The 24,853-nt window shown below is 36.3% G+C and overlaps 3 protein-coding genes across 4 annotated transcripts; 2 read left to right on the top strand and 1 right to left on the bottom strand.

Annotated features, from left to right (window-relative positions):
- The first annotated feature begins 667 nt into the window (after positions 1-667).
- LOC113713440 (uncharacterized) lies at positions 668-3,885 on the top strand. Its single transcript, XM_027237166.2, has 2 exons — positions 668-823; positions 1,454-3,885. Exon 2 carries the CDS (start codon positions 1,527-1,529, stop codon positions 3,066-3,068), a length of 1,542 nt encoding a protein of 513 aa, XP_027092967.2. The 5' UTR covers positions 668-823; positions 1,454-1,526; the 3' UTR covers positions 3,069-3,885.
- A 1,131-nt stretch (positions 3,886-5,016) lies between these two features.
- Positions 5,017-9,696, bottom strand: LOC113714280 (uncharacterized). The gene is made up of 5 exons (XM_072057229.1): positions 9,085-9,696; positions 8,923-9,000; positions 8,640-8,715; positions 5,482-5,555; positions 5,017-5,389 (listed from the first exon to the last, which is right to left on the bottom strand). The coding sequence occupies exons 1-5, from the start codon at positions 9,271-9,273 to the stop codon at positions 5,318-5,320; spliced, it is 489 nt and encodes a 162-aa protein (XP_071913330.1). The 5' UTR covers positions 9,274-9,696; the 3' UTR covers positions 5,017-5,317.
- Positions 9,697-13,503: 3,807 nt separating this feature from the next.
- Positions 13,504-19,979, top strand: LOC113714593 (glucose-6-phosphate isomerase 1, chloroplastic). 2 transcript variants are annotated; one of them, XM_027238514.2, is made up of 14 exons: positions 13,504-14,229; positions 15,004-15,123; positions 15,599-15,697; positions 15,790-15,873; positions 16,162-16,305; positions 16,405-16,470; positions 16,634-16,702; positions 16,803-16,910; positions 18,168-18,220; positions 18,316-18,454; positions 18,612-18,768; positions 18,942-19,020; positions 19,485-19,551; positions 19,665-19,979. In XM_027238514.2, exons 1-14 carry the CDS (start codon positions 13,672-13,674, stop codon positions 19,797-19,799), a joined length of 1,878 nt encoding a protein of 625 aa, XP_027094315.2. In that variant the 5' UTR covers positions 13,504-13,671; the 3' UTR covers positions 19,800-19,979. The 2 variants fall into 2 exon arrangements, with proteins under 2 accessions (XP_027094315.2, XP_071912977.1); XM_072056876.1 differs by having other exon boundaries at positions 14,059-14,224.
- The last annotated feature ends 4,874 nt before the right edge of the window (positions 19,980-24,853 follow it).

The raw sequence follows: 24,853 nt of genomic DNA, 5'->3' as shown, positions 1-24,853 counted from the left end.
CCGGGTGGCGGGCTGTTTAGGGCGTGTTTGTTTTTCACGTAATATAAGGTTTTTCAATTCTTTTTTATAATACTACTAATTTATTACTAGTAAGTTTTTTATAATACAAAATTTGGTTAAGCAAATAATTATCCTAACACTGACAATAACAGTCAAACAAGACTTAATGTTGTGTTGTGTTCTATAATATACAAATAAATAGATTAAATTTGACTTTTTTTATTGTCTAATTCAGCTTTGATGAGTTTAAACAACTAGACGATTTATAATTAAAATTTATAGTTCACAATAAACTCAATAACACGTTGGAACAAAATTAAATATCTTATATGTACCATTATCAATATCTGCAATAGTAAAAATATTTCTTCTTCAAAATTGATATGTACTACATTCTTTTAAAGTTCTAAGCTTCCAACATATTAGGCTTCCCTAATTAGTAATGCTATATGAGTTCCATTTTGCCTTAAAAAGATTTGAGTAAATCTTATATATATTGAACGTGTATACATTATCACTGTTGAAGTCATGACATGTGCGTAAAAGTTGAATTTCAAATTCAAATTACGCACAGTTATTATTCAGTCAATGAAGACGAGTTTATTCACTGACTGTCAGTGCAGGAAAAGATTAATCCTGTAAACTTTCTGCAGTAATAAACAGTAAAACCTAAATAGTATGCATTTGACAAACGCTGCCTTTCTGGTTGCTACGTTGGAAGCACATAGCAGTTCCAGCTTTCCACCAGGCGCCGTCGTTTACGCTTGTAAACAAAATCAGACGCCTTGGGGCCTCCATCATCCAGCCATGTCTCTGCTTTATGGTACCGTTTTCTTCGTAGCCTTCTTTTTTTTGAATATAAGTTAAGTTAATTTATCAGATTTGGTGTCAAATAATCTGCATAGGGTTTTGGCGTATGGTTCAGTTGATATGGGCCATGAATTTGCTGGCAACAATAAATAATTAGGCATTGATAGTTCATTATGTCTTAGAATTATGGTGTTTCATTGTTTACATCGTATTAGCTGGCTGGAGATTGAAAGAAGAATAATTTAAGATCAATGATTTATTTTACCCCTCTGGCAATTGTTCAGATAATAGTACTAGTTATTGTTGATTGGCTAGAGTTATGCAACTTAAAAGAGATTCAAAGAAGAATAATTTAAGATCAATAATTCATGTTACCTCTCTGGCAATTGTTCAGATAATAATGGTTGTTTGGAATAGGCTAGAATTCTGCAATTTAAATAGGAAAAACAGTGGCAAGCAAATACTGGTTGTGCAGTATTTAGATTGTAATTTTTTTTTTGTTGGGGTGATTTTTTGGTACTTGATATTTCTGAGGAGAAAGAAATTGAATCCGAGGAACGATAAGAGTAATGGAAATAAGAAAGAGAATTGATTATTAGCTACTTTGGCACTGTGTTCGCCTAATTAGCAATTTCTCATACAGGTGGTGTGCAAATGGATGTTTGATTCTCAGCAACTATGAACTTCTGCAAGACATTTAAAACTTTGTGGATTCAATGAAACTTGTTCAAAAGGGTCGTTCTTTTTCCTCTACTTCCGAGTCATTATCATCTCCAATTCGATGGATCTCTCCTCTCCAATCTGTCAAAAACACTACCGAGAAACTGGATTCTCCTGTCGAGGCCTCAGACACTGTTGTAGGAGTGTCAAGAAAAAGCAAGTTCATATCACACGCGTCTACCGTTGACTTGATAAAACGTCAGAAAGATCCAGAACATGCTCTAGAAATTTTTAATAGGGCAGCAGAGCAGAAGGGTTTTAGTCACAACAATTCCACTTATGCTGTTATTCTCCATAAGCTTGCACAGTGCAAGAGATTCAGGGCTGTTGACAGAGTGCTTCATCAAATGACTTATGAAACTTGCAAGTTCAATGAGGGCATATTCATTAATCTCATGAAGCATTTTTCAAAGTCCTCTATGCCTGATAAGGTACTACATATGTTCTATGCAATTGAACCAATTGCTCGTGAAAAGCCTTCTTTGAAAGCCATCAGTACATGTCTTAATTTACTGGTTGACGAGAACCAGATTGATCTGGCAAGGACATTTCTCTTGGATGCTCAGAAGAACCTCCACTTAGAGCCCAACTCGTGCATTTTCAACATCCTGGTTAAATATCACTGCAAGAAGGGGGACATTGAATCTGCATTTGAAGTGGTGAAACAGATGAGGTCGGCTGAAATATCTTATCCTGACTTGATCACCTATTCAACTCTTATGGATGGTCTTTGTAGTTGTGGAAGGTTGGAAGAAGCTGTTCAATTGTTTGAGGAAATGGTTTCGAAAGATCAGATATTACCGGATGCTTTAACTTACAATGTTTTGATAAATGGCTTCTCTCGTGCAGGAAAAGCTGATAGAGCTAAGAAGATAATGGACTTCATGAAGAAAAATGGGTGCAACCCAAATGTATTTAATTACTCCTCTCTCATGAATGGTTTTTGTAAGGAAGGAAGGTTGGACGATGCCAAGGAGGTATTTAATGAGATGAAGGCTGCTGAGCTGAAGCCTGATACGGTTGGCTATACAACCTTAATAGATTGTTTATGTAGGGCTGATAGAGTTGATGAAGCTGTTGAGTTACTCAAAGAGATGAAAGGAACTGAGTCCAAAGCTGATGCAGTGACATATAATATTATACTTGGAGGACTTTGCCGAGGAAACAGATTTGATGAGGGGCTCGATCTGATTGAGAGGTTGCCTTATCAGGGTGTCAGTCTAAACAAGGCAAGTTATAGGATTGTGTTGAACTCCTTATGCAAGGAAAGTGAACTGGATAGGGCAACAGAACTTGTTGGCTTGATGCTTGTCAGGGGGTTTCTGCCACATTTTGCCACCTCAAATGAGTTTCTGGTTTCTCTGTGCGAGGCTGGAAAAGCAGCCAATGCTGTTGTTGTATTATTTGGGTTGGTTGAGATGGGCTTCAAACCAGAGCCTCATACATGGGCTCTGTTAGTTGATGTGTTTTGCAGGGAGAGAAAACTATTGCCTACATTTCAATTACTTGATGAATTAGTCAGCAAGGTTGGCCATTGAAGTGCATCTGGGTCTTGAGGCAAAAAAAATGGTGCAGATGGGGGTTAAAATGAAAAAGAAGAGGATAGGGTACTATACCAGCATAACATTGTGAATTCAGCGTATCATTTTTGAATCCCAAGATGTTGCAACTTCAGCTTCAAATAATAATAACATCTTGGTAATTTCATGGTAAAAGTGCTGGTACTTCCATGCTTGTACTGCTTTGGGGAAAAAATGCAAGAATATCAGTCTTTTGCTAGAATTTGAGAAAGAATCAAGTATTCATTTTACTGCAGGAATTGAAGGATCAACATATTCTTATTTATGTCTGGCAGAGGCAGATTTTGGAAAGAATAGAGAGTGATGAAGAGTATAACATTGCAACTTCCAAGTCAAAAGCATATGCCGTTTGCTTCTCAACAACGACGCTACTACTATGTTTGAGTTGCTTGGTTGGACAGTGTTCTTTGCCTTTTGACGTCCATATTTGCTTTTTGAAGTGACTGAGATTCTCAGGATAGAACATCTGGTTCTCTGATAGACAAGCCACATTTTATATGTTAACCTCAAGCTGGTCATTCCATATTTGTGGGGCTCCTGGCCTTAGAATTTCTAACGAGATTACAACCGCAATAGTTTCCCTGGCTAAGAATGCAGGACTAGGATTCATCAAACCACTTGATGGAGATAGTGCAACTCTGAACCAGATGTTGCAGCTGTCTTGGTTTATTAAAATGAAAGCTGTTTTTGTAGTACTTCATAACATTTGGCTACAGACTATGGTTGATAAGATTTTGTTTGTCTTGCTCGTAACTGAGTGAGCTTGTTTTTTTAACGCTTCCTATTGCTCTTAACCTATACACCTATTTGCTTTCTCAAGACCCTGAAAAGGTTTTCCCAAAATGGATAGATGAAAACTAAGATCGATTTCTCTTTTTCGGTCATGTTTCCATCCTGTGATCAACGAAGTTAGTTGTTAATTAATCCAATGCCTTCAGGTGTTTCCGAGTGTTGATGATTCAAACGGGACAAGTGCAGCTTTCAGAAGAAATTGCGGGGCAGTTTGAAGGAATAATTCCTTGAATTTGAATCCCGAAAGGGGGGTATTGGCAAAGGTCTCTGGTAGCCTGTCAAAATTCTAAAAACGCACAATGGACATGGTTCCATCAAAGAACAAAAAGTTTTGTTGTGTCTTTGGAAAGACATGCTAAGTTCTCTGTGCTGAAGTTATTCCCTACTCTTCTCGATGGTAAAAACCACTGAATAAAGGTTTAATCACGACATAAAATCACCCCAGACGGGAGACTCCTTGAAAAATGAATATTTGCCTCCTACTTGTGGTCTTCTCGCTGCAGTCCACAGCATAAACGAAGTGTTGAAAATGAGAAGAACGAAAATAAAACTAGAATATAGGAGGACAAACAGGAATGAGAAATGTCATTAATGCACAGCGTCAAATACACCAAATCACTTTCCATCAGTCTTCAATACCTCGGTTAGAGGTGTAAACGAACTTAGTTAAGAATGAATTTGAAATTTTGTTTAATTTTAGTTTGTTTATTTGTCGAACCGAATTTGAACGACTTTTTTTAATCAAATTTGAATATTATTGAACATAAAGCGCTGTTCATGTTTGGCTTGACTAGTTGGTGAACCAAACTCAAACTGACTGTTACCAAGCCGAATTCAATTTGAATATCAAATAATTTGATTCATTTTTCAACTCCCCAACCTCAACTCCCCATCATATATGCTGTCCCCGATAATTGACAAAGCTTGTTCGCGTTTTTTTCTCCTTCTCTCTTTTCTTCTCTTCTTTTTTGTGCTGGGGTTGGGAGGGGGAGGGGGAGGGGTGGTGGTGTGTTGGTGGTGTTGGAGGAGGGATTATAATAAAGCAACAGCTCTTGGCAAAGATAATTCATAAGATTTTTCTGAACAATATTTTCAGACAAGGCAATCATCAGACTGGCAAAATGAGAGACCAAATATGCCCCATTTTTCATTTTCAATCAGCCAGCCAAGAATATTGATATTTATAATACACCGCAATATCTTGGCAGTTACAGGGCTACTGAAATTTTGCACCAGAACCACCGAAGGCATGAAAGATTCTGAAGGAATCTGTACATAAGAGCACAAGATATTCAATCATCCTAGTTGGTTTAAGCAGCAATATCCAACAGCAGGCCTTCAGCAGCCCCACTGGCATCCTGCTGGATTAAAAAGGATCGCCTGATGCATCTCTATGCATATTACTGAATTCAGTTTCACCACATTGAACACTTCATGCCAAGCCCATTGCATGTCAAAATCAGACCCTTGTAACGATTAAGATACTCCTGCATTCATTTCGAATAAAGGATAAGCACGGAATAAATTGAACATATATCAGAACAAGAAAAAACCTCAAAAACAAAATTCAGATACTTACTACTATGTTGTAGTCATAGGCACGTAGCATTCCCTTCTGATCATATTCTTGACGTTTGACAGGATCACTCAAAACTGTATCACATAAAGCGACCACTCAACATCCATGATAAAATTATTGTAAGACTGGCCTAGATTACAGAAAGCTTTACTTTTCAGAGATAGAAGTCCATAGTTACATAAGCAGATACTGAATAACTGACGCTAGACAATAGAATCATATATCTATAACACTGCTACAATATAATATCATGCAGTGAAGATTCAGAATGGGGTAGAGCTTAGAGATGCATGAGAAATATGAGAGCAGCGCTATTCTGGTTGCACTTCTTTTCCCTCTTCTGAAGGAGTAAAAGACATTCATCGTTGATGTAAATAGGCCAGAAGCCACGCATTGTTGAGAGTGGGCAATTACCACCCCTCAACTTAGTGAAAATTGTTTTTAGGCTTGCAAGTTTAGAAATTTTTAAAATTGCTTGCCATCCCCCCCCCCCTCTCCTTTTTTTCTAAAATCTATAGAATTCTCTTTCCTAAGTGCATCGCCCCCCAAATCTATAAAATTCTCTTTCTAGTGCATTTGCCCCCTTCCCCTAAAAACAAAATAATTACAAATTTCATAATTGTTACCCTTCATTTGAGCACAAGTTAAATTCGACAACATATTTTTCATAGGGAAAAAATATTTGTTTTATGTGGACTTTCATTGACTTTAACTCATAATTGCTACATTCCATGTGCTGCTGGAGATTGACCCCTAACCCTCGGGCCGTGACTCCGCCATTGCCAAGAGCAATAATAAAATCTCATTTATCTGGATATACTTGTTTAAATAACATATCCAAAATCCTTTTCTCAACTCCTCAAGGATGACATCTCAATGCAGTTTCTCCAGTTAGCTTGATAGTAGGATTACACATTTTTAGCAGTAGTTGTTGCACCTCACTTTGCCTAATTTTTCCTCCTCTCATATGCTTGTAACTAGTAAATGAGGAATGAAGTTCCTTACATGCTCTAACTGTTTTCCATTTGGGTCATACACACTCTAAACCTGACATATTATTCATATATTGCCTAATTTCTAAATGTTTTCTGTGCATTTTTCTAATCTCGTCTTCTGATATTTCACTGAAAAGTCTTAACTTGTCAAACAGAAGCACAGCTACATCACTACATTAGGTTATAGTCCCACAAAAGCTAAATCAAACTCATTCAGTCCAACAGGTACGCAGCTCTTATGTGATACATGAGACGCAGGCCTCTTAGTAATGTCATCTCAACTTGATCATTTGAGGTGCATCATTCTTTTATCATCAAAAAGATACACAAGGGTACAGCACTTGCATCAACTCCTCATGACATAAGACAAGTACCCCCCCCCCCCCCCCCCAAAAAAAAAAAGGGGAAAACCCATAAAAAATCCACCAAAAAACAAAAAAGTGCACATCGTTGGCTTGTTGCAGGAGAGGAAAGGTGGAAGAAGCTCAGAGTATATCTCTATCTTGATTTGACTAGATGCGAACACAATCATTGTCAACAGTGAACTGCTGGAAATACATAGATCTCTAGAGAACCCTAAATCGAGATGAATTCTTCTCAACTAACACAAAAGTACATTAACTGGTCATGGCATCTACTAATGATCCTTAGCACAAACTAAATTTGAAAAGAGAACTCAAAACTCAGCAACTAAGAAACTGTAAGAGAGAAATATGCTGCCACCACTCCTCAATAATTCAAAAGCTATTAGAAAGAAAAAATTCAAGAGATAAAAAGGAGGAGAAGAACAACATGATATGCATAATTTTAGCCATCTCAGTCACAGAAAAGGACCATGATTTTGCAGCAAGCCCAGGCAATACAAAACTTTCAATGGTTGCCAAGAGGCAGCATCCGAAATTTCATGCAGATAAAAAAAAAACTCCAAGTCAAGGAGTCAAACAGGAAAATATTACAGTCACAAACTATAAGCAGAAAGATCTTGTCTAATTCAGAAATTAATGGCCCCTGGTGTTCTTCTTTTAATTACAGCCTCTGGCCCTGTGTCAAATACATAATTGCTCTACAGCTCCTTAAATATCAAAATTTTGTTTCAGATTTGCATGTCACTAACGCATCAACATAGACATCTCCAAAAATAATTGCACATGGATGAGCTGAAATTTATATATGCTTTCCTGCATCTATGTTGAAACTATCAGGAAAAAAAAAAAAAGATAGATAAATTGTCTCCACAGCAGGTAAGTTTCGAGAGGTTCCACAATTCTCAACACATTCCTACAGCACTCAGCTCATAGCTATGACATCATATGCCACAACAATGTAGCTCTCTCTTGCTCTTTTTCACAATCTTGGTGTTACTACTGCATTAAAGGAATGGTTTCTTGGTTAAATGCATAAAAGATATTAAACAGCCTAACAATTATTTCCGCACTGAGGAAACATTAGGTAGTACTTTCCATGGATTCACTGATAGATTTTTCTAATACTGTATTTCTTAGTTCTGTTCATGTGTTCAATGTTCAGAACCACGAGCATTGTATCCAATTTTGTCATATCAAACCAAAATACCCAAGCCTGCGTACAGCCTTCATCCAAAAGATACCTCATTATAAAATGAATACTTGTAGTGTTAATGCCAATCAAACTTGGCATGAAGCAAGGAAATTTTCAGATACGATCTGACTTCTCTACTAGTAAACATAAATGATCATCTCGCATGCAAGTTACGCCTTGAGGAAGCCAGAATCTGGCCTCACCAACTTCTGCATCAACCATTAATTGCATTCGCAAGCAACACTTTTAGCAAAATGTCATCCCAAAATGAACTGATATCCATGTGTGGAAAGCACCATATGAACAGCCATAACGTTTCCATCTCAAAAAAATCAAATTAACAGAGCATCACTCGAGCTCGTTAGTAAATTGTAATTAAGAAAACTGACAAAGTAAAGTATTTCAACCAAAATTGTGGCCGTTGTAAGGGCTAAATTGATGAAATTACAATGCATTAACGAAACAACAAACCACACAAAACTGGAAACTGAAAATTTTATCTGCACTACAAGAAACAAATACCAAAAAAGAACCACAAGACGTCAAATTTAAACCAAACTAAAATAAAAGAAAATTCAAACCATAAGAAAAAGAATAAAATTTTACCTTGATAAGCCTCATTTATCTCCTGAAATATAGAAGTAGCACAATCCTGGTCTTTTTGCTTATCCGGATGCCATTTCTGTCCGCATAAAAATTAAAATAAATAAATAAAATAATAACAATAATGAAAAAGCAAAACCCACCTCAAAATCAAGAACAATAAACATCACAACAGAAAAGCTGGACCTCTTTTAATTAGCTGGAGGGAAAATTGTTCCTGGTAAAGGGAAAATTTTTTCCAAAAGAAAATGACAAGGTAACGCAAAAAAAAAAAAAAAGTGCTAACCAAAGCTAAACGGATATAATTGGATCGAATAGCTTCTTCCGTGGCATCATAATCAACTTCCAATATCCTATAATAATCCTGCAACATATACCATTCTGTAAGATTAAAAACATAGACCCAAATCAAGTAGGAATTTTGAATAATGTTGGTCGTGCAACAAACCTTAGGCTTAGCTAAAACTGACAAAAAATCGAAATTGAGATGGGATTGTTTTTCCTCCCGTTGTTGTTGCTCCTCGGATTCCGATGATGTCGATTCTGCTTCTTCAGCAGTTTGCTGCTGGGGCTGGGATTGTTGCTGTTGCTGTTGTCGTTGCAAATAGTTATGGTTATCCCACTCGTCCCACATCATTTCTTCCTTTTTTTCCCCTAACCCAATGGCAAGAAGTTCTCTTTTTTGGATAATAAAGGGAGGAAAGGTTTATACTAACTATATAACTTTCTTTATTATAGTAGTCTATAGCAGAGGAGAAGGGAGGTGATGAAGAAGGAATGACCTGTTGTCTATCGTTGCTGCAGGTTAAAGCAATGGTGGTGGGATTTACCTGATACGGTTTCAAGTCAATTTTGAAGAAAAAGGGAATTTTTTTTTTTTTTTTGGAGGAAAAGGGAATTGATGTGGGCTAGGATTTGATTATATTCACGAAACTTTAGCCGCCATCGTTTAGTATTGTCTTTCATTTTCTGTGAAACAAAACTGAGAAATTCATCGTCATTCTTCTTTGTACCCAGTTGCCAACATCTATGCTGTAATTTGTCTCATTCCACCGACCATAGAAAGAAAAGAAATTTGACAAACCTTTTTCAAGCAAATGTTTCACAATAAAAATAAAAATAAAAATCTAGTAGTACTACTTCTCTTTGTGGTGGAAAAGTAGGGGAAGAAAAAAATCTACTACTTGACTAAATATATGGTGGCACCTTACTTGGTACTCCCTCCGTTCCATTGTTGATGTCATATTTCCACTTTTTACTAGTCCCAAAATTTGAGTCACTTTGAAAAAGTCAAATCACTTTTACAATTATTTTTCAGTTATACCCTTCTATTGACAAGTCAAGATTGCACTAAATAATTCTGGTGGACCCAACCACAACACATCATCGGAAGCTATACTCGTCTGATTGTCTTTGCCTAGAGCTGTAAACGAACCGAATCGAACCGAGTATCTCATGTTTGAGCTCTGTTCGTTAAGCAGTTCGAACAACGTTCGTGTTCGTTCGTTAATTTTCGAACTCCAAACCTGTATTCGTGTTCGGTTCATTAAGTAAAATTCGTGTTCGAGTTCGAGTTCGAGTTCGGCTCGTTTAACATAAACGAGCCGTTCGCAAACATGTTCGAAATGCTCGAATCCAATTTATTTTATGCCGTAAATATGCCGTGCAAATTATTAATCATTCTCAAAAATAATTAAAGCACTAAGTGACTAAATTCTATTATTCAGTAACTATATAACTAACATTAACATAAAAGCAACAAATAAAACAAAGAAATTTGCTCTCCAAATATAAAAGTCCAGCCATAAAATTAATTCTAAAATTTGTCAAATGATAATTATGTCTATGTTCGCGAACGTTCGTTGAAACTCGCAAACATGTTCGTGTTCGCAAACGTTCGTTTAGCATGTTCGCGAACGTTCATTAAAACTCGCGAACATGCTCATGTTCGCTCGATTATTAATCGAACAAAAAAATTCGTTCGAACTCGATTCGTTTAAAATTTCGAACGAGCCTTTCACGAACACGAACGAGCAAACAGCTCGGTTTGTTTAACAGCTCTATTTGCCTTTTAGTCAAAGTGACTTAATGGCAAGTGGTCCCACCAATTTGTTGTTTCACTCCACAAACTGCAAAGGGTACGCTTAGAAGAGTCAGATAAGCCTGTCCCGTAATGCTACTGTACATAAAAAGTGCGTTTCCCAAAAAGGTGGGACGGAGGGAGTATTTAACAAAGATAGTTAATTGGATAGTTACTTGGTAGCAGTATTTACCAAAGATAGTTAATTGGATAAGTTTTATTGTCCAAAAAAAAAAAATTACTACTCCTGTTGAGTATGAGTAAATCTTGTATGCACTGATAGTATATATAATATTATCGTTAAATTCATCACATCTATACAAATATTGAATTTTAAATTTAAATTTTATATAATTATCATTTATCCAACACTGACAGTGTACACTGTTAGTATAAGAAAAGATTAATCCATTGACTGTAGACCTACTAATAAAAATATGACTTCCAAGAATTTTTGTTGGATGATTTCAAACATTTTCAACTTCAATAATTCCCCATACTCTACCCTTTCAATAACATATCATTGTTGGAATATCCAAAAAAAAAAGAATAAAAGAAAATTTAAAATAAAGTGGACGACAAACTAGTAAAGTTTTCAATTCTACACTTCACCTGGGAAAAAAAAAAAAAAAAGCTCTACAATTCAACTGAACATTTTATTGGATAATTGTGGGATTTTTTTATATGCATACGCTACAATTTGATAGGGCAATTTGAGACGTGCGCAGAAGTGCTGCGTGTATGAATTTTAAGCCTCTCACGTGGCAAAAGGACAAGAAAAAGATCCCAAAAAAGGGCGAAAAATGACTAAACAAAGCAACGTTGGTTGGGCTGGATTTCCAACTTCCCTGCTTTAAATCCTTTGGAAAAACCTATGATGAATGGGCTCAGTCGAGATTGCTTGCTAATGGGATGAAAGCCTTTTCGCATAAATCCATGACACTGAACAGAGGGCTAGTTTGGGATCGTCCGATGAAGCCTTTTTTTATTCTTTGGGTTAGGTACACTTTCATGTTGAGGGAAGATATCTACCATTCCATCTATATTTTTGTGGCTTAATTGTAAGGGTGCAAACGAATCGAGCGGCTCGATTCGAGCTCGATCAATATCGAGCTCGAGTCGAGCTCGAGCTCAAAACATTAAGCTCGTGAGTATATATATATATTTTTTTTATTTTTATTTTTAATAGTAAAATTACATAAATATCCTTAATATTTTATTATTTATTAAGAAAAAATATTATTTTATTTATTTTTTTAAAAATAAAATAATTATTTTTTATTTTTTTCGAGCTCGAGCTTGAAAATTACCAGCTCGTCGAGTTCGAGCTCGAGTTCGAGTTCGATGAAATTAAGTTAAGGCTCGACTCGATAAGGCCAAAGTTCGACTCGGCTCGACTCGTTTGCACCCCTACTTAATTGCCAATTAATCCACTTTTTTTACACCTTATTTACACACACTGATTTGTTTGCATCATCAACACATTTTTCAATCACTTTTTTATTTCACATACGTCATATTAAAAAAATATTACAGTACTTTTTCATAAAATTATCTCAAAGAATTTACAATCCAAACAAACACCTCATTGTAAGCATCAGACAACTTCTTCGTGTCCTTTTTTTTGTCAGAAAGAGCCATGTGACTTGATTTGATAGTATGCAAGTCTCTCATGACATGAACTACTGAAAGTAGTAATAGTTTCTTTCCATAAAAAAGGATTCATTTCACATCTTTTTCCAATGAGATTGGAATGAGATGTATATAGCATGCTTTCAATTATGCCTTTTTAACCACACAAGTTATCTGGAGGAAGTTTGTAATCGCTTTGCCATGCGCAAATAGAAATAGTAGCAAATATCAATGCAGACATCAATAATATGCCCAACCACCGAGTGGGTGCTTCACTTTCTTCTTGGCCACTTTTCCCCTACAAAATCAACTCACAAGTCTCAAAGCACTCATCTTAGCATGAAACGATTGCACAATGTGCCCAATTTTAAACAACTTTCTGTTCAATTGCTGCTTTTCACAAAATTTTTGGGTAAGTATGACCAGAATGCAAAGCAAAGGGCCAAACTTGAAAGAGTATCCTTCTCAGAAGCTTTACATCATTTGAGCTGTACAAAAGGAAAAAAGAGCATGAGATTCCTCATGTTCTTGACTGTTGCCAAGCCTATTGCTTGTAAGCGTTTTTTAACATCCAGAATTTCGAGTACTGTTCTCTGTCCTTTCGAATAATTTTACGTAAAAATGCAAACGAATCAAATCGCTCGCGAATGCTCGCAATATGCTTGAATCAAATATATGCCAGGGCAACTCCCACCACAACTCCTTGTAGAACACAGACATTCCTCGTAAAAGACAAAACCCAAAATTAAGAATAACTCCAAATCCTTCAGAAACAAAAAAAGGAAAAAAAAAATCCACCTACCTTATTTTGAATTTCACAAAAAAGAAAACTGAAAAAAGTCGATAAATTTCCACCGTTTGTGTATCCTTGAAAAGGTCGCACCACACATGCTGTCAAGCCATAACTTAAATATCTCTGCCATAGCCAGCCTAAAATATGGCAAAAATCCGAAAAAAAAATCGAAGTTTTGTGAGATGTGAGAAGGAACTGTGACGACCGAGTATCAAGAAATATTCAAATCCTGCCTGCCTGCTGTGTTTGTGTCACCCTCCTCCAGGTTAAAAAATCAGCCCACGAGCCCCACGAGAAGCACCAACCAATCAAAGCCCCAAACTTCAATTGCTGATGCTCTTTGATGGTCAAATACCGTAAAAAAAGCAGGCAACATAACACAGAAGAAAAATCTACTACTTTCTACTGCCATTGTACTGTACTGCTTTTCTCCTCTCAAATTCAACTCTTTCCAATGTCCTAAAAGCTCGCCGAGCCATACTTTGGTTTTCATCCTATTTCTTCCAAAACCTTTGATCAATCAATCAATCATGGCTTCCTCACTCTCGGGCATCTGTTTCAACCCGCCAAAACCCACTCAAAACCCACCTTCTCAAACCCCTTCCCCATTCCAAAAATTCAATCTTTCCTTCCAAAACAAGCCCGCAACTACCAGATTCTCAGTCCAGGCGGTGGCGCGTGAAGTCCAACCGCCAATCGCGAACTCCAATAATGACGCCGTTCCGAAGTCCTCTTCCTCATCTTTATCTTCAAAATCAGCAGTTTCTCTGGAGAAAGATCAGAGGGCCTTGTGGAAGAGGTACGTAGACTGGATGTACCAGCACAAGGAGCTCGGGCTGTACTTGGACATCAGTCGGGTCGCTTTTACTGATGAATTTGTGGAAGAAATGGAGCCCAGAATGCAGAAGGCGTTTAAGGATATGCAGGAGCTGGAAAAAGGGGCGATTGCTAACCCTGATGAAGGGAGGATGGTGGGTCATTATTGGTTGAGGAGCCCTAAGCTTGCACCTAATAGTTTTCTGAGGCTGCAGATTGAGAATACTCTGGAAGCTGTTTTCCAGTTTGCAAATGATGTCATCAGCGGTAAGGTCAGTTTATAAAGTTTCGTGCTTTTCTCAATCTTTCCTTCCTTTTCCAGTGATCTTGATTTGGGTTTGAGGTGAATTTTTTGCACATTTTCATTTTGGAAAGTTATGATTTTTAAATGATTGCAGAAAATAGCATAACCTTCATTTAAGGCCTGTCTGATGATGGGGCATGAATGCAAAAGCTGCAAACATTATGTGCTGATTTCGTTTGTAATGTGCGTATTCTTATTATATTTTGTGCTAAATAAGTACATAAAAGAAGTATGATATTCTGTTTAAACTCTGGATATCTAGAGGTTAGGCATCTTAAACCCCATCAACACCTTTCTTTAGAAACTCCGGTGGTAACAAATAAACTTAATGCTATAGAGGCAATACCGGAGTTTTCGGATTTCTGACGTTGTACTGGACTCTTATAAAAATGATCTTTTATTTCTCCCTCTTTTAAATGTTGGGAGAATTTGACGTACCTTACTGCTTGTGCATTTCAGGAAAACGGCAGAAGTTAACGGTTGGGAGTTTATTGTAACATGTAAATTATCCCTCAAACAGATGGTGCTTTTTATTTTCTAATTCTTGATGTGTTTCTGCATGTGGGTAACTCATGCTAAAAATATTTTAATTAAGATTATTTTGATCCTATTCTGGCTTTTAGGTATGAGATATGTATGTAGTAACTTTTATACTGATCATATGATAATCCCCAAACAAAGTTGAATGTTACTACACTTAAATTTTTTTTTTTCATCTAATAGTTTAAAGTTTAAACTGCAGATAAAGCCTCCTGCTCCAGCTGAAAGATTTACACAAATACTTTCTGTGGGAATTGGTGGTTCGGCTCTTGGACCTCAATTTGTTGCTGAGGCTCTGGCACCGGATAATCCTCCACTCAAGGTATTTGATAAAATGTGTTTTAAACATTTGAGAGTGATTCCCCCTGGCCCATCTTTGTTGGGTGTTTTTTTTTGTTGTCTGTGTGTGTGAGACAGAAAGGGGGGAGGTGGATCTAATTAATAGCGATTTTTGTAAATTGAGCATTCGTTTTATTCAATCAATATAAACTAATTATAAACATGTACATTTGTTGCTTCTCCAAATGATTCTTTCTCACAAGGAAAGCATCTTCATTTAGTTTGAGTTTTGTTAATGTCGTAGGAGATTCCAGTCAAATTTCTATGTATTTGGTGATTGGTCACGAAATTATCCTGTTTTGGTAGAGGACCTTATGATCCTTTATTGTAGAAACCTTCCTTTAAGTGCCTGGTGGTACCTGTTAAAGAACTTACTTGTTAAGTCCTAGCTAGATGATACTTTATCTTCGACTCTACTCTTTTGTGGACCTGATCAATTTTTTTCATCCTTCTGGCAGATAAGGTTCATAGACAATACAGATCCAGCTGGCATTGATCACCAGATTGCGCAGCTTGGTCCTGAGCTAGCAACCACACTTGTTATTGTGATCTCAAAGGTGCTCACTGACGTCATCCTTTAGCTTTCTGGATTAGTTTTATATTCTGTATGACTTAGATGATTTATTTTCTTTCCTTTATTTTACTCAAGAGTGGTGGCACTCCAGAAACAAGAAATGGATTGCTGGAAGTACAGAAGGCTTTCCGTGAAGCTGGCCTGGAGTTTGCGAAACAGGTCTTGATCTCAGGTTCTTGTTTCTACTTCTATTCGTTTTATGTCCTGGAGCACTTCTCTACCTCATTGGCAAAAAGCCAAAATTAAGAACAATTATGTGCATGAAGCACCAGCTACGAGTTTCTTGGCTGATTCTCTAAGCATGTTGCTGCTATGATCGAATGGTTTCCTTGTGCATGGTGAAATTTTTATCTGATAACTTCTGCACAACAATTCCATGGAGCAGTGTATAGCTTCAAAATTGTTCCACAACATAATGATACTTTGCTTTCTAACTTTTGGTTACAGGGTGTTGCAATTACTCAAGAGAATTCATTACTTGACAATACTGCAAGAATTGAGGGTTGGTTGGCTAGATTCCCCATGTTTGACTGGGTTGGTGGTCGAACTTCTGAGATGTCTGCTGTTGGATTGCTTCCAGCTGCACTACAGGTTTATACTTTTTCTCCATTTTAATTTTAAATATTGCAGCTTTACAAAGTAGTGCTTTTATATTTCAGAAAGAATTAATTACTGTTGTTATCACTCCAGGGAATTGACATTAAGGAAATGCTTGCTGGTGCTGCATTGATGGATGAAGCAAATAGGACCACTGTGGTAAGTTCTACTGCTAAGCCTGAATGAGGTTGTCTTCTCATGTTTCTTTGCCAAACTAATACTGTGACAGTCATATTCAAAAAATTATTGAAGCTTAGAATTCTGAGTTCTAGGTATATGTTCTTTAATATACACTTGATGCTCACAACTGTATGTTTTATAGGTAAAAAATAACCCAGCTGCATTGCTAGCTTTGTGTTGGTATTGGGCTACTGATGGCATTGGGTCAAAGGTTTGACTGGCTTTGGCTTCATTAGTTAGCATTAGACCTCAAGTTGGTTGTGTTTTTCATGAACTTGTCTGATGTTTTCCACGTGTTATAATGCCTACAGGACATGGTTGTCCTTCCTTACAAGGACAGTCTATTATTGTTTAGTAGATATCTGCAGCAGCTGGTCATGGAATCTCTTGGAAAAGAGTTTGATCTTGATGGAAATCGGGTAGGTGTGAAGCTACTAGTTTGGTATCCTGTATGTAGAGGACTCTTGTTTTATTGGTGATGCAGCTGCTTATTCAAGTTCATTTACTGATTGCCTAAAGAAATATTTGAATATACTGGATCCTATTATTTTTTAGTGGTTTTCTCTGTGTTAAGGTTTAGAGGAAATTTGTGTTTTAGGATCTGTTGGCTGACCTTGAAAGTTATGAAGGTCACTTGAAAAGGAGTGGATCTTTGACTATTTTAACATTAACCAACACCAACTGCTCGCTCCCCACCCCCAACAAAAGGGAAAAAAATTTGTGCTACCCATCAACTCAAGTATTTATGTTGAAAATCAAAATATTGTTAGAATACATAGACTAGCTAGTGGGATCTGTTGGCTGACCTTGAAAGTTATGAATGTCACTTGAAAGGGAGTAGATCTTTGACTATTTTAACATTAACCAAACAAAAAAAAAAAGGCAAAAGGGAGGAAAAATTTATTTGTGCCACCCATCAACTCAAGAATTTATGCTGAAAAGTAAAATATTGTTAGAATACATAGACTAGCTAGTGGGATATAAATATTACCTTGATTACCCTTTGGCTCATCATTTTTTGGTTATCTCCTTGCTCTTTTTTGCTTCGCTCAAAGACAATGTAGAGATCTCTTTAATTAGCAAAACTGTTGAGTTCTTTTCCCTTGCCTCTTTCTGTATATAAGATTTGAGATAAATCTCATACTTCATAGTGGGAGCAATCCTTATCCCCCACCACCACCACCACCAACAACAACAAAAGAAGAAGGAAAAAAAATGGAAAAAAGAAAAACCAAGCTAGTTTTTTCTCTTAGGACATATTGTCTGAACAAAGTTTTAACCTTTTTCTGTTTGATATAAAACTTTTGATTTCCTTGTGATCATGGTGCTTTGATTAATTGCCACGAAAAAGCTAGAAAATGAGTGTATAGCATGGTCCAGAGGCCTTGTAAACTTGACACCTGATCACTCACCTTATGAACCATTCTGAAGAGAGAGATACATGGGTAATCATCTCAATATGGGGAATTGTCATCTCAAATTTTATGTTCCTTAGACAAATCAATCTGCAAATGAAGTCAAAAGTAGGTGGGCTCGAGCTTTATATTATGTTTCCCACGAAGTATTTCCTTTGTTTGGGTGCATTCATTCATCATGTCAAGTTTCCTACAAATTGGAAGTTCTAAGTCTTGACATGCTCTTCCTTGAAAGTTGCTTTTTGCTTCTTGATTGCTCAGGTGAATCAAGGGATCAGTGTCTATGGAAACAAAGGGAGCACAGATCAGCACGCGTAGGTTTCATCCTAGCATTGGTGATTTATAGTTTAAGACTTTTTAAGATTTCTTCCACTTGGTCATGATAAATCCATCATATTTTCATTTGCAGCTACATTCAACAGCTGAGGGAGGGTGTACATAACTTCTTTGTGACTTTCATTGAAGTGTTACGTGACAGACCCCCTGGTCATGATTGGGAACTCGAACCAGGGGTTACCTGTGGTGACTACCTGTTTGGGATGTTGCATGTTGGTTCTCTTTCCCTTCTACATGCTTTGTGCTGTATGAGATTAGTGCCGATAAGTTTTCTGTATTGGAAAGTAATTGATGGAGGCTTCTTAAAATTGTTGAGATGCTTTATGTTCTTGTTATAATGCAAATCGAAACTGGATCTCACTCTTACAGGGAACAAGGTCAGCTCTGTATGCAAATGATAGGGAGTCTATTAGTGTTACTGTTCAAGAAGTGACGCCTAGATCTGTTGGGGCTTTAGTAGCGCTTTATGAAAGAGCTGTTGGGATATACGCCTCACTTGTCAACATCAATGCTTACCATCAACCCGGTAACATATTTTTCTTTGAAAAGAATAGAAGCAACTTCAGATTCTCTTTTGACTGAACTGTAGATTTTCTTCCAACTTTAGTCTTGTATATGGGATCAAACTTTCACTGTTTGCTCCTTATCCTGTCTTTTTTTATTTTTTGTGGTTACTGACAGTTCTTCTATGAATATTAGGTGTCGAAGCAGGCAAAAAAGCAGCAGGAGAAGTTCTAGCTCTTCAAAAGCGTGTCCTTGCTGTACTTAATGAAGCAAGGTACGCTTAAACATTCTCATATGATGAAGCCCCAAAGCATTATACTTGCAGTTTCAGAGATTAAGGTTCTCTAATTTTGTTGTGGACACATTTTTGGGAAAGAATGCAGAATTGGTTAGCTACAAACATCCTTTCCATCTTGTGTCTGGAACGTAAGGTCTGGCTTTTTTGATATAACAATGTGCAATATAACATTACAAAATACAGCTGAGTTCAAAGATCTGCAGAAATCCTAATGTTCCAGGGTTGAGTGAATTATTGTGGTAGAAAAATAAGTGACAATTGCCAGAAAAAAAGGACCCTATCCCACCAGGTTTTTGTGGGCGTGGCATATGGTGTCTGAATAATACATTGACGCATAAAATTGCCAGAGTTTTGTGAAGGCTAATGAACATCTTCCATTTGACTGTTGTATTTATGTTCGCTGAATTACTTTGGTCACTAACTAGGCTAATATTTTTCAGCTGTAAAGAGCCCGTTGAACCTTTAACACTTGAAGAAGTTGCAGACCGTTGTCATGCTTCAGAAGATGTACTCCCCTTTATCTCCCTCATCAGTTTCTTCCCATGGAGGCTAATATGTTATTGGTTTATCTTTGCATTTACATTTTCTTTGACTGTTTTCTCCGTCCCTGTTGTCTGCAGATTGAAATGATCTTCAAGATAATTGCTCATATGGCTGCCAACGACAGAGCCATCATTGCTGAAGGCAGTTGTGGTTCACCTCGGAGCATCAAAGTATTCTTGGGCGAGTGTAATGTCGATGAGTTGTACGCATAAACACACAAATAAAAGCCTCATGTTTTCTTGTCTGTTGAGTCTCACATAAAATAGGTCCCATCAAATTGGTTCTGACCACAGTTTTTTTGATGGTTTTTGATTACTGAAGATGCTCTACTGGCTTTGTCAACAAATAAAAATATCTGTCAATGGAAACTAGGATTGAAAAATCTGCTCAGAGACCCTCGTGTTTGTAGTTGTATTTTTTTTTTTTTTTTTTTGTATTCATAACTGGGGAAAAGATTCTGGTGGCCGTTTATAGCACTGCCAAGGCATGGAATGTTGAAATTGGAACAAGAAGTGACTGAAGTTGGTGAATGTACTAGTGATCAGGGTTGTCCAAGTAAGGTTGTTGGTTGTTTTGTGTACAGAAGCTGCATTAACGCTTACCCTGGATAGTTCCAAATTTACATTCCAGAGGGCAACGGAGCAAAATCAAGAGCCAATTCTTGATAGTGAAAAAGGAAAAAAAGAAAAGGATTCGAGATAATGACGAAAATGTTGTTATAGCGCCGGTGTTTGGCGATGTCTCAACTAGCTAAAATGGCCCTTAAATTTCTTAGGCTTGGCAAAAAATTGCCCTTAAATTTCTTGGATTTGGTAATTTGTGAGGACAAGGTGTCAGCTAGTTGACTAAAACCAGAAGAAAAGGCAGGGAACTGAAGGAAGTAAGGCAAGAAGCGAGTGCAATGGCCAAGCTTGCTCTTGTGAAGGCAGAATCAAACTTTGCCACCCTTTCCATTTTCTAGCTCAATAAAGAGAATAAAACAGAATGCCAACATCAATCCTCAGTTTATCTTATCAAATTTGGGTCGCCATATTTGATGAAAATGACAGATTAAAAGAAAGCAACCCCAGCTCTGGAGCACTTTGTGGTCACAATCTTGAAATTTTTCTGTAGTCTGTCTGATAGTAGTCACATGGGCCTTTGAACGACTAAATATCAAATCTGACAGACAGCTGCTGCCAAGCCATCCATGCTAAGTTCAAATTTGTTGGTAGTATTTCGTTGGCAACATGTACCACCTACCTTGTTGGTGACAGATTTTTAGTAATCAAACTGAACCATAGCCAACCCCATTGATGAACGAATCTCGCTCACTCGCCATGGATGTGAGGGTTATGCTCGTGGACGATTCCTAAGAATTCTCACACGCAATTTATGATTTTAGAGACATGTCTTGACTCGTAAATGCGAGTAGCAAATTTCCCAAAATGGAAAACCAATTATGCCAAACGGTTGGACTTGTCTGATGCTGCGATGATGATGGCCGTGTTCCTAGTTTGAAGCTCAAATTTTGTAATGATGATTGAGAAAGCTTTAATTTGAAAACCATCAAACAAAAACACATCATTCTCCAGTCTTTTCTTAGCTAAAGTGATGGCCACCTTAAACATTCGACCTTGCAGGTATTTTAGCTTTATAGGTTTTGATTGAATATAACTACAACAGTGAGAGTTGGAGATTGTGGGGCTTCTAAGTCGATCGGGTAGCATATAAAAGTCGATCGATCATGGAGTCGTGTGATTGATCTTCATTATAATAATAATAATAATAATAATTATTATTATTATTCTTCTTCTTCTTTAGAAAACTAGGGTATTTGGTGTCTGTGGAGAAGGAGGTTTTTTGGTTGAACAAACAATAATAGTACATTATGAGAAGAAATAAAACTTAGTAAAAAAATATAAACGATATAATCAATCAATTCACACAGCGTTACAATAAAACTGTGTCAAATTGAAGATCGTTGATAATGCAGAAAGGCAAAACAACACAGAAAACTAACCTTATTTCAGAATTCCCATCGAGAGCTCTTACTTGCTGTTGCTCCAAACTTATAAGATTATAACTAACCCAAACCAATTGGAGTTAGGTAACGCAATAAGAGTCGCTAATTGTAGGTACTAAGAACACACCGACAAAATTAAGGGAGGAACTAAAAAATTGGGGGGGGGTAAAATCTAACCTCACACTGAACCACCAGGAGTAGCTGGGACTGAAGAGCATTCTGAGCTGATTAGCATGAAGTCAAGTAGAATTATCCTAATCCTAGAATGCGAACAGGGAGAAATTGATAATCAAACGCTTAGGCATTGACATACCAACGGTTCAACAATTGAGTTGAGTGTAATTAATGACGAAATAATAGGTAATTTCAGAGTTGAGTTCGAATGGAAGAAAAAACGATAAGACAAATCGTTGTAAACAAAGGCAAAAAGGGAAAACTTAACTCTTGAAAGTGAAAGGGTATTAAACTGACCAATGTTTGTGGCTCATAAATGCAGATTATAAATGATAGAAAAATGGGTTCTTACCATTGATAGAGAAATCGTTGGCTCATTTCCTAAATCCAATTGCCATTCAAACGTTTCAGACAAAGCAACATTTGAAACGGTTATCTGTGGCTGAAAAGGGAAATTATTGGTAGCAAAGGGATATTCCGGTAATTACACCAACACACAAGCATATATGGGTTGTACAAAATGCAAAAACAGTTGCACACTAATTACACATTCCATCAATAACCAGATGACTCATCAATGACAATTTTAAATGTATTAAAATGGGGTTATTTCAGTAAACATACTCAAATACATGCTTCCTTAACTTGAATCTAAAGTTTTTAAACTAATACACAACATTTCATATTCCCAGAAAGCGTCCACCTATGCGATGAAATTCAACCTACTTTTTGACCAAAACTCAATCTTATATAGTATAAGGATGCAAAATATTTATAGAGTTAGCTTAGATGCAAATATCCAAAAATACAAAATTTATTACTGGACTACGTAGCGATGAATCCAAATTGGCGGAGGAGAATTAGTACTCCGCTCCACTCCACATGTATAATTTGGCTTCTGGTAGATTTGTTCCTTAAATTTATTGCCAGGAACCTAATCTCTGATTCGTTACACCAACCATGTCACCCACCTCTCGGATCTTATATAATTTAATATGTTGTGTATGGATAGCGGATTATTTGAAAAAAAATTATTTGAAAGAATACTGAAATACTTTTTATGATGTAATATATGTGAGACAAAAATATAATTGGACATTATATTTATAATGCAAGCGGAATAATATTTTTTAAAAAATTTTGTTTTTTGCAAGTCATGCTTACCCAACAGATGGTATTAAGTTTTGATGCCCCAAGTGTTACTAGTACAGAGTATTACTCAATCACCAACTGCACTATATATTTTGTGTCTATTATTCTCTCTCGCAATTACACACATATGTTTCTTTCTTTTTTCTTTTTTCTTTTTTTATAACCAAGTAACTCCAACTGCAAAAACTTCCCTTCTTTTTCAAGCGATTGATACCTTTAAATCCATATTATCTCTACTGCAAGCAAGATTGTAAAAGCTGCATTCATGTTTGGGCATTATATTTACTGCATTTATCTTATTTCAAGCGAGTTTTTTTTTTTTTTTGTATTTTATTCCATTAGTAGACGGATATATAAGTCACTTTAATTGTCATAAATTTCATTTATTTCTAGTTAGATTTAAATTTGTTTTTTTTTTGGTACACGTGCAACAGTAGTTTCAAATTGCAATGGATTTACTTCGAGTTTCTAACTCTTGTTAACAGTTTCTTATTTACTAAGGTTCCGTTTGATAAAACTGAATCTAAATTCTGAATTCTGAAATCTGAATACTGAAACAATTAATTTGCTGAATTTTAAACACTAAAAAGAAATATAAAATGTCTGAATATTAATGTTAAACCTGTTTGATAAACCTTTATAACTGAATGATTAACAAGTTAAATTTGACAATTTTGCCCTTATATCTTTTCATCTAAAAAAAGAATAGAACCTATGATTTAATTAGTTTAAAATTGTCAGGTATGAAAATGCCAAACTTCGAGTTTTTTTTTTTGTTTTATTCCATTACTAGACCGAGATATAAGTCACTTTAATTGTCATAAATTTTATTTATTTCTAGTTATATTTTAAAAAAAAATTTGTACACGTGCAACAGTATCAAATTGCAATGGATTTACTTCGAGTTTCTAACTCTTGTTAACAGTCTCTTACTTACTAACTAACTAAATAAAGTTCTCTATATGATTCAAACAAAAAAAATATATTCCTCAATTTTTTGGGCAAATCTTTCTCAGGTTGTATAATTAGTGAACCTTTAATTGAGCATTTGACAAATTTTGACCAAAGTTAACAAAAGCAACTTTAATTTGAATACACTCGTACGTTCATCGTCCAGTTTAATCTCAGAGCTAATCTGTCCCATCTGGACATACATAATTATAAGCTGAACAGCTTATGAGCACCATAGATGAGACCATTTATTTTTGTTAGTTGATGTAACTCTCTATCTTTGGTACCTTATTTATTTATTTTATCTTTTTGGATACTTGAAGTTTTATTTTATTGGGTTTGCCTTCTGCAAAAAAAAAAAAAAAAAAAGAACTTAGTTTTGAAGTTTTTAGTAAAATCAGTAGTAGTTTTGTAAAAGGAGTGGATCATCCAATGATGAAGAGAGAATAGAACAACCATACCCTCCCTCCCTCCCTATTCAACTATTGGATTACTTGAACAAATATTCGTTCTTGTTCTTTTGTTCACAACGTCACGTCGACAAGGACAACATGCAATACTATTTTAGGCCCAGGCATCAATCTATCGAGCTGAAGCAGCCTCTTCTGACTACGTAGAGCTGTATCGTTTGGAAGGATCATACATACATATTTCTTTTCTGGTCTCAGCAATTGAATTTGGTACTTACAAAGTTTGCATGATCTATGAAACATCACGAAGCACCTGATTCAGATTGAAAACATCTGATGTTATGCGTATTTGTAGTCAATTACAGTGCAAGAAAATATGCCATAGCAGCAATGCCTTAGGCTGGGCTTGTACAACATTCTTGACTTCTCAAAAACCATTAACAACTTTGGTTAGACACCAAAAGCACATTCTACACAGAGTCTCTATATGTTGACAGGAAATACTGAAGTACTTTCCGGTTTCGATTGCAATTTTCTGGAGGTTTTGTAAAAAAAAAAAAAAAAAGTATTATTT

This window comes from Coffea arabica, chromosome 7c, assembly GCF_036785885.1.
Source record: "Coffea arabica cultivar ET-39 chromosome 7c, Coffea Arabica ET-39 HiFi, whole genome shotgun sequence".
Taxonomy (NCBI): domain Eukaryota; kingdom Viridiplantae; phylum Streptophyta; class Magnoliopsida; order Gentianales; family Rubiaceae; genus Coffea; species Coffea arabica.
Note: the sequence above shows the minus strand (reverse complement) of the source record. Positions and strands in the feature narration are given on the sequence as shown.